Source organism: Netta rufina (assembly GCF_964035555.1).
Source record: "Netta rufina genome assembly, chromosome: Z".
In the NCBI taxonomy this organism is placed as follows: domain Eukaryota; kingdom Metazoa; phylum Chordata; class Aves; order Anseriformes; family Anatidae; genus Netta; species Netta rufina.
Genome location: NC_140126.1, coordinates 7,020,209 through 7,029,840, shown reverse-complemented (window position 1 = coordinate 7,029,840; position 9,632 = coordinate 7,020,209). Strand labels below are relative to the sequence as shown.

Below are 9,632 nucleotides of genomic sequence, written 5' to 3'. Positions count from 1 at the left end.
AGTGTGCTCTGGGTGTGCAAGTGTGCTCTGAGTGTGCAAGTGTGCTCTGGGTGTGCAAGTGTGCTGTGTACTGTGTTAGTGAGAGCCCATTTATTACCATAGTACAGGCTGAAATCATAGGAAATTAGTACTGGTCAAGCAAAATCATGTTTCACAAGTATGGAGTCATTGTGTGAAGTAGCCACTTGGAGAAACTTAAGGGAACGTACTGTTTAAAACTTTTTGATCATAATGAGTCAATTCACAAATCCATTACTTTCTTGAAAGAGCACATGAGAAAGAGTCAATATGGTATCAATCCTTTCAATCAATGGTTTACTGATTTGTTTGAAACAATGCATAGATGGTTACTGGGATTAGTCAAAGGGGGATTAAAGATTCTGTTCGCTGTGGTGTCAATCATCATTGCATGTAGTACTGTGATAAATGTGGTTAAAGGGTTACTTGCAAAAATGCTATAAAATGTTATAGAGATTTTGAAGTGGTGCCGGAAACAGGTACCCAGTGGATCACTGCAAAGTGGACTGAAGCAGCTTTAGAATCTGCACACGCCGAAGACGACCAGGAAGAGGTTCCTGATAATTATTCTGACAACGACGTGGGTTGTGACACCTCGACAACTGTCAAGAACAGCCTTCGATCACCATCAAGTGATTAGGTTTAAGTGTGTTACTATTAAATTGTGTTACTTACTATTAATTGTGTTACCATTAAGTGCTTACAGTAATTGTAGTGTTATTAGGGTTAAGTTGTATAGTTGTGTTATGTTATGTATCCTTTCAGAACATGCTTGTTTGGGGTCCCAATAGGGGATCCAAAGGAACTGAGCGAAATGTTAGCACCATATTCTGCCAGTATTACTCTGCTTAATGGATCTTTTTCTGACTGTAGGAACTGCACATGCTTTGACTAGCATTAATAAGCTTGCTTGTTGGGCTGTTAAACAATCAAATGTAACAGCTGAGATTATTACCGAAATGGCACAAGATATGGATAGTCTTAGGCATGCTGTGTTACAAAATAGGGCTGCAATTGATTTTTGCTTTTAGCGCAAGGACATGGGTGTGAAGATGTAGAAGGAATGTGTTGCTTTAATCTCTCTGATCATGGTCAATCAATTCACAATCAATTGAAATGGCTAAGGGATCATACACAAAAAATTATGATACAGAATAATTGGTTTGATGATTGGCTTAAATCTGTCTTTGGAAATGCAGGGGGATGGGTTTTTTACTTAATCAAAGGGGGACTTTGCCTTTTGCTTATAATTATGTTGATTATAATTGCTGCGCGGGTAGTCTTTAACTGCTTATCTAGGAAGCTTGAACAACTCACTGAAAAGGCATTTGTAGCCCAAATTAAAAACGGGGGAATTGTGGAGGAATGGTTAAGTGAAGTAGGTCATGTGAATGTTGAGCAGCTAGGAGGTCGTGAGTTAAGAAAGTATCGAACGCAGCTCATATGGGTCTGAGAAAGTACGTAACGTCTGGGAGCTAATCAGGCACAAGGACACGATATCCGTTGGAGGTTTGGGAAAGCACTAACTGTGTTATTTCGGTTGATGGGAGTGAGAAACTAGCTGATAAAATAGAGAAATGCACTAACCAATCATGAGCTTAGCTTTTGCAATATGTATGAGCTAATTATATTGAATTAGATAAAAGACGACTGAGCTATCCAATAAATCGAAGTTCACTGATCACTCATATTGAGCGTCTGTGTCTTCCTTCCGTCGACAACAAATGTCCTCGCAACAATTTTCACAGCCCCTGGCACCCCTCCTCTTCTGGAAAGGTAGAGCAAATGAATGGTGAAATTAAGAAACAACTAACAAAACTTGTGCTGGAAACTAAGGCTTTTGGGGTAAAATGCTTACCCCTTGCACTGTTAAACATATGGACGCAGCCCAGAACTGATGTAGGAATTTCTCCTTTTGAAATGCTGTATGGTATGCCCTATGACTCGGAATTGCCACTTGATCACCCTCAATTCTAATTAAGACTTGGAAAGAGACTTCTTTAACACCACGACGGGGAAGGCCCCTATGTTGTTTTGCTTACCACAGAAACGGCTATTTGAACTGCAGAGAAAGGATGGACGCATGCCAGCCGTGTGAAAGGACCAGTCCGGGAAGGTAAATGGGAGGCAGCTCCAGGCCCTGACGACTTGAAGCCGACACTAAGACGGACTCGATCAGTATTGTATATTATCTGTGTATTGTGGGAAGGGGAGGAGGCCCTGTTTCGAAGGCTCCCTAGTAGGTTCCCCTGAAGAACACTGCTGCTGCCAAGAAGAACCGATACCTTGTAGTTCGCTGCAACCGAACTGACAAGCGAGGCAGAGAAGTGAAAACGGTGGGAGACTGAGGGGCCGACAATTTAAAAACACCCTGGAGAGATGGGCTCCGACCACCTCCTACGATACATGGGAGTCAGTATCATCGTTTTGGTCAGCTATGGGTCTGCGCATCCCCACCAGCCCTTTAAATGGAGCTTGATCAGATGGGAGGATCAATTCATCATCCAGCAAACAATGACAGCGGGTGCTCCCAGTTTCCGCATCACATTATGTGACCTGGTGGCAGTGCAGCCATGCTTTAACCGATCAGGATTTTATTTCTGCCCAAGTTCTAACCCAGGAAAGGGGTACTGTAATTACCCAAACGTGTATTATTGTGCATACTGGGGGTGTGAAACCATTGCTACGGACTGGACACTCGGGGCTGGATAAATTCTTACAAGTGGGATATGGGCTGCAAGGTTGTAACCGACAAGTGGATCCCTGTTACAGGTGGCAAGGGCATGGTATAGGGTATACAGGAACCTTCCATGGAAATAAAGAAAGTTGCAAGGTTCTATATATAAATATAACAAACTTGGACGATACTAGCTGTGTGCTAGGAAAAATGTCAGATTTTACGAACACGGAACGGATAGGGGAGGACTCATACTAATAAAAAGGAGGATGCTGATAGGCAGTAGGACCAAATGAGGTATTGTCAGAAAGTGCCCAGGGAATCCAGCCTGCGGAAAATACTACAGTGCCAACCCTCAGCAGCCCTATGAGCTCAGGTAAAGCTGAGAATGATAACATAGCTGAGAATAACATATGGAGGAGGGGTCATGAATGCCAGCTACCAATTATTAAACAAAACAAGCCCAAATGTAACAAAACACTGTTGATTATGCTTTAGTATAAGGCCTTCATATTATGATGCTGTTGGGGATCCTGGGGAGCCCACCCGCACAAACGAGAACAGCCCTCTACATTGCAGTTGGGGAAAAGACATAAGGGTAACACTAACACAAGTCACTGGAGATCGTAGGTGTGTGGGCACGGTTCCTAGTGGGAAGTGTCACCTATGTAACACCATGGAGAATGGAAAACAATCAACCGAGTGGCTAATCCGGGAGTGATACCAGTGCTGTTCCAGCTCCAAGTGCAGGGCACAGCACTGTGTGGGCTGCTGCAGGGAAAGGTGACTCCAGCCCAGACAGACCCAACACCCATGGGAGCCAGGGCTCAAATATAGCCTGAACGGACAAGAGGTGACAGGAGCCAGAGGTGTTTGCAGTAAAGCTTTATTGTGAGGAGAGGCAGGGGCATTGGCCATGCCCAGGTGTTGTCACGCAATCACAGAGTCACAGAGTGTTCTGGGTTGGAAGGGACCTTACACACCACCTAACTCCAACCCCCTGCCATGGGCAGGGACACCTCCCACCAGCCCAGGCTGCCCCCAGCCCCATGCAGCCTGGCCTTGAGCACTGCCAGGGATGGGGCAGCCACAGCTGCTCTGGGCAGCCTGGGACAGGGCCTCACCACCCTCTGAGTGAAGAATTTCTTACGAATACATGTATCTAATCTAAATCCCCCTTCTTACACTTTAAAGCCATTCCCTATCACCCCCCGGCACAGAGTCCCACCCCAGCTCTCCTGTAGCCCCCTTCAGGTGCCACAAGGCCTCTAGAAGCCAGTGGCCAGCCTTGGGACCCCCACGGGGCCAGCCTCGCTCCATCTCTTATGGCAGGCGGGTGAAGGTGACGGTGCCGGTCCTGCAGGGACAGAGCAGGAGACGTCAGGCAGGAGGCACGGGGCCACCACGTCTCTCCCTAGGCCCTGTGCCTCTGCTCCGGGCTCACCTGGTGGCATTCCAGTCGTCAGCGATGCTGTTGACGTGTGACCGCAGGAGCCACATGGTCTTCAGGACCTCCTTGCCCTCCGTGTCCACGAAGCACTGGCCCGTGAAGACGGCGGTGGTGTCTGCGGGGAAGGGCAGGTGAGGGGAGCGTGGCTGGGTCTGGGCTCCTTGGCCCTGGGGACAGCTCGCTCGGGCTGTCCCTGCCCTCTGGCACACTCAGGAACTTCGGGAACAGCACAGACACACGCTGGGTGGGGAATGCACTGAGAGCAGCCCCGAGGAGAAGGGCCTAGGGCTGTTGGTTGATGAGAAGCGGGACATGGGCCAGCAACGTGTGCTTGCTGCCCCGTGTGCTGGGCTGCACCAACACAGCGTGGGCAGCAGGACGAGGGAGGGGATTGTCCCCCTCTGCTCTGCTCTCGTGGGACCCCTTTGTCAGGGGGTGGAGGGATAGGACAAGGGGAACGGCTTGAAGCTAAGAGAGGAGAGATTTGGATAGGTGGTAGGAGGAGATTCCTCACCCAGAGGTGGCAAGGCTCTGGGGGCAGGCATGGGGGACCAATGGGGACATGGGAGGGGATGGAGGAGCTCTGGGGACACCAAAGGTGGGGAGCCCTAGGGCATGCTGCATGAAGGGCAGGAGAGCGTCAAGGCTGGCACAGGGCAGGGCTGCCGAGCATCAGGGCACCACAGGGGAGGGTAGAGCGGAAGGAGAAAGCACAGGGAGTGGATGGGAGCACCGGGGACAGCACAAGGAGAGGAGACGAACCTGTAAAATTCCAGCTGACAGTGAAGCCAAAAGTGGGCTGTGTCTTGCAGTGCTGGATTCCCACCAGAGGTGATGCTTTGATATCTTTTGTCGTGGTCATCACAGGCGTGTGGTAGGTGCCGGCAAACTCACCTTTGCTGTCCACAGCCCCGATGGTCATGTCGGAGCCCACGTCGTTGATCCAGCGCCCGGTCAGCACGCACTGGGGCAGAGAGGGCTCAGCACCGGGCAGGAGGCAGGCAAGGAGGCCCCCAAGGGCACAGTCCCACTACCCATCCCCAAACCCATCCCCATCCTCTTACCTGGTCAGCAGAGAGGCCGGGGGCCAGCAGGGCCAGGCCGAGCAGCAGCAGGAGGGAGGTCGTCGGCACCATCTCTGCAGCAGGCGGACGGGCGGACGGGCAGCTCCTCGGAGGGTGTTGTCGACGGAAGGAAGACACAGACACTCAATATGAGTGAACAATGAACTTCAACTTTAATGGATAGCTCAGTCGCCTTTTATCTAGTTCGAACATAATCAACTCATACATATTGCAAAAACTAAGCTCAGGATTGGCTAACATTTCCCAGTCTTTTCAGTTAGTTCCTCCTTCTTTTAGCTACCGTCCCGCCTTAGGGACTTTCCGAATCGCTCAAAGGCATCAAGTCCTTGAGCCTGACTGGCTCTCAGCCAGCTGCGTATGTGCCCAAATTCATGTGAGTTGAGTACGGTACTTCACTAGCCCATTGCCTCCTAACTGCCCAACATCCACATGTCCTATTTCACTTAACCATTCCTCCACAATTCCCCCGTTTTTATTTTGTGCTACAAACACCTTCTCTGTGAGTTGCTCTAGTTTCTTAGTTAGGCAGTTAAAGATTATACGCGCAGCAACTATAATCAATATAATTATAAGTAGAAAGCGAAGTCCCTCTTTGACTAAGAAAACCCATCCACCCATGTTCCCAAAAACAGATTTAAGCGATTTAAGCCAACCTTCAAACCAACTATCTTGTACTACAATTTTTTGCGTATGATCCCTTAACCATTTCAACTGGTCGTGAATTGATTGACCATGGTTGGAAAGATTAAAGCAACACATTCCTTCTAAATCTTCACACCCATGTCCCCGAGCCAGCAACAAGAAATCAATAGTGGCCCTATTTTGCAATACAGCATGTCTTAGACTCTCCATATCTTGTGACATTTCAGAAAGAACTTGTGTTGTTACATTTGATTGTTTAACAGCCCAACAAGCAAGCTTATTAATGTTAGTCAAAGCGTGTGCAGTTCCCACACCAGGCACCAAAGAAGCAAAGAATCTTTCTGCTGGATCCCACAACTCTACATCATCATTACAGTCAGAACCCAAAGTTTTTAGTTCTCGTTTAATTCTTCTGCTCCTTGTCGAGTTCTGCCACGAGTGTGAATCTGGAGCGAAAAGTGTGAGTCGCCCTAGGTAACACGGTCCTCCAAAAGCATTGGCTGGTACTCCTTGCCATGCACGGTCTCCACAGATCAAAAACATGCCAGAGAGAAGCAGCACAGCCGCCGCTGCTTCCATCAGACAGGCTGCAGGGTCCTGATATCCGTCCCTCTGCTCTGTGCCGACTCGCCTCATGGTGAGGGTTGGCTGCAGTTCGATTCCGCGGACTGAGGGGGGGGGAGGCTCCCATTGCCCCGGAGCCCCCTGAGGCAGCGTTATCATTCTCTCTGAAGGCAGCAGTGGGCAATGCCCAGCTCCAGCACTTCCCGGCAATCCCAGTCGCTCTGTAGCGGTAGCAGCAACTCTCTGCTCAGCCTGATGTGTAGCTAAAGCGTTAGTGACTGCTCTCCAAGGCTTCAATAATTTTTTAGCAGCCTTATTTTCATCAATAACTTCATCAAACAATTTGTCCCCAAATTTACGCCACTCTGTTTGTTCAAAAACTGTATCAGGATTGATAAAACAACCCAGCGCTACTCCATATGCTAATAATCCTGGTAATTCTTTATTTTTTACAATCTATATCTAAAATGCTCCGCTTTTCTAAAAAGCATTTGAGCAAATCATAGGCCGCTTGTCTCTCATACCTTTATATATACAGTTGCAGCCTTTGCAAAGACCTCGGCGGCGCTTCTCCGGCGGGACACTTTATAGGCTCATCCCGGGTGCGGGGACTCCCTTCCACCTTCCGAGCTGCAGGTGCGGGGACTCCACGTCCCTTTCACGTTCCCGACGCGGGTGCAGGGATTCTTGTCCCTTCCACCTCCTGGGCTGCGTTGCAGGACCACATCCTCCCTTATTCTGTCCAACCGTGGCCTAGGATCACTGCCAGCAGTGTCCAAATCCCGTTCAGACTGGTCCCTGTTCGGGCGCCAATTTGTTGTCGACGGAAGGAAGACACAGACGCTCAATATGAGTGAACAATGAACTTCAACTTTAATGGATAGCTCAGTCGCCTTTTATCTAGTTCGAACATAATCAACTCATACATATTGCAAAAACTAAGCTCAGGATTGGCTAACAGCAGTGCTCCCTCGCCTTTTTATTGCCACGGGGCTGCAGGTGGCAGCTCTGCCCAGGCTTGGGTTGTGCAATGGGGGCGGTTCCACCATGAAGGGGCCATTCCCACCCCTACAAGATTTGGGATTGAAATTCTGAAAATCTGATGTTGAAACTGTCCCTCCTTGCTGGTGTTTACCAAGAGCCTTGCGGGGGGAGCTGGCATCACGGAGGCTCAGATGAGGAAAACACTTTCTGGGGAAGACACTCCCTCCCTCCTGCTGCCCCTTGTTTGCACTATGGCCATTCCCAGGTTACACAGGGACTACCCGCTGATATCAATGCCATATTCACAGAATCACAGAATCACAGAATTTCTAGGTTGGAAGAGACCTCAAGATCATCGAGTCCAACCTCTGACCTAACGCTAACAGTCCTCACTAAACCATTTCCCTAAGCTCTACATCTAAACGTCTTTTGAAGACTTCCAGGGATGGTGACTCCACCACTTCCCTGGGCAGCCTGTTCCAATGCCTCACAACCCTTTCAGTGAAGAAGTTTTTCCTAACATCTTACCTAAAACTCCCCTGGCTCAACTTAAGCCCATTCCCCCTCGTCCTGTCACCAGGCACGTGGGAGAACAGGCCAACCCCCACCTCGCTACAGCCTCCCTTGAGGTACCCATAGAGAGCGATAAGGTCGCCCCTGAGCCTCCTCTTCTCCAGGCTGAACAAGCCCAGCTCCCTCAGCCGCTCCTCGTAGGACTTGTTCTCCAGGCCCTTCACCAGCTTCGTCGCCCTTCTCTGCACCCGCTCAAGCATCTCCATGTCCTTCTTGTAGCGAGGGGCCCAAAACTGAACACAGTACTCGAGGTGCGGCCTCACCAGAGCTGAGTACAGGGGGACGATCACCTCCCTAGCCCTGCTGGCCACACTGTTCCTGATACAAGCCAGGCTGCTGTTGGCCTTCTTGGCCACCTGAGCACACTGCTGGCTCATATTCAGCCGACTATCCACCATCACTCCCAGGTCCTTCTCTGCCTGGCAGCTCTCCAACCATTCCTCTCCCAGCCTGTAGCTCTGCTTGGGGTTATTGCGCCCCAGGTGCAGGACCCGGCACTTGGCCTTGTTGAACTTCATGCAGTTGACCTCAGCCCATCGGTGCAGCCTATCCAGATCCTCCTGCAGAGCTTTCCTACCCTCAAGCAGATCGACACACGCACCTAACTTGGTGTCATCTGCGAACTTACTGAGGGGGCACTCGATGCCCTCGTCCAGATCATCAATGAAGATATTAAAGAGGACCGGCCCCAGCACCGAGCCCTGGGGGACGCCACTAGTGACTGGCCTCCAACTGGACTTGGCTCCATTCACCACGACTCTTTGGGCCCGGCTATCCAGCCAGTTTCTAACCCAACGAAGCGTGCGCCAGTCCAAGCCAAGAGCAGCCAGTTTCTTGAGGAGAATGCTGTGGGAGACGGTGTCAAAAGCCTTGCTGAAGTCAAGGTAGACCACATCCACAGCCTTTCCCTTGTCCACCCAGCGCGTCACTTTGTCATAGAAGGAGATCAGGTTCACGTGCATATTTCGGTCAGGAAGGATGTGTAGTTTTGTGCAGTGAGGGTGGTCCCGGCCCAATATGACTCCCGTGTGCTGCTCCAGCACGGAGGATGTGGCCAGAAGGTAAAGGAGCCACGTGAAAGGGCCAGCCCCGCTGGCATCCTAAGTGTTGGGTGCTGAGGAGTTGGGTTCAGTGCTGAGGTGTTGGGTGCTGAGGAGTTGGGTACTGATAAGCTGGTTACTGAGGTGTTGGGAGCTAAGGAGTTGAGTGCTGAGGAATTGGGTGCCGAAGAGTAGGGTGCTGAGGTGCTGTGTGCGGAGGAGTTGGGTGCTGAGTAGTGGATTTATTTGTCAAGGTTTTGGTTGAGAACTTGGTTGCTGAGGTGTTGGGTGCTGAGAAGTTGGGTTTACGTGTCAAGGTTTTGGTAGCAGGGGACCATAGGGATGGCTTCTGTGAGAAGAATCTAGAACCTGTCCCATGTTAGGTAAGGGCCCTGCTGCTGACCAGAGCTGAGCCAGAAGCGATGTTGTTTGCACCTCTGTGAGAGCAGATGTAGGACAGGGAAAAAAAAAAAAAGAAAAAAAAAAAAAAAAGAAGCTGCACCTCAAAGCAGCTGGGACAGTGAGAGGAGTGAGGAACAGCCTTGCAGCCTCCAAGATCAGTGAAGAAGGAGAGGGAGAGGTGCTGCAGGTGCCGGAGC

The 9,632-nt window shown here is 50.1% G+C and overlaps 1 protein-coding gene across 1 annotated transcript; it reads right to left on the bottom strand.

Annotated features, from left to right (window-relative positions):
- Positions 1-4,135: 4,135 nt before the first annotated feature.
- LOC311221379 (avidin-like) lies at positions 4,136-5,286 on the bottom strand (the record flags this gene model as incomplete). Its single annotated transcript, XM_084305325.1, has 3 exons — positions 5,210-5,286; positions 4,908-5,109; positions 4,136-4,260 (listed from the first exon to the last, which is right to left on the bottom strand). Exons 1-3 carry the CDS (start codon positions 5,279-5,281, stop codon positions 4,136-4,138), a joined length of 399 nt encoding a protein of 132 aa, XP_084161451.1. The 5' UTR covers positions 5,282-5,286.
- Between the last annotated feature and the right edge of the window lie 4,346 nt (positions 5,287-9,632).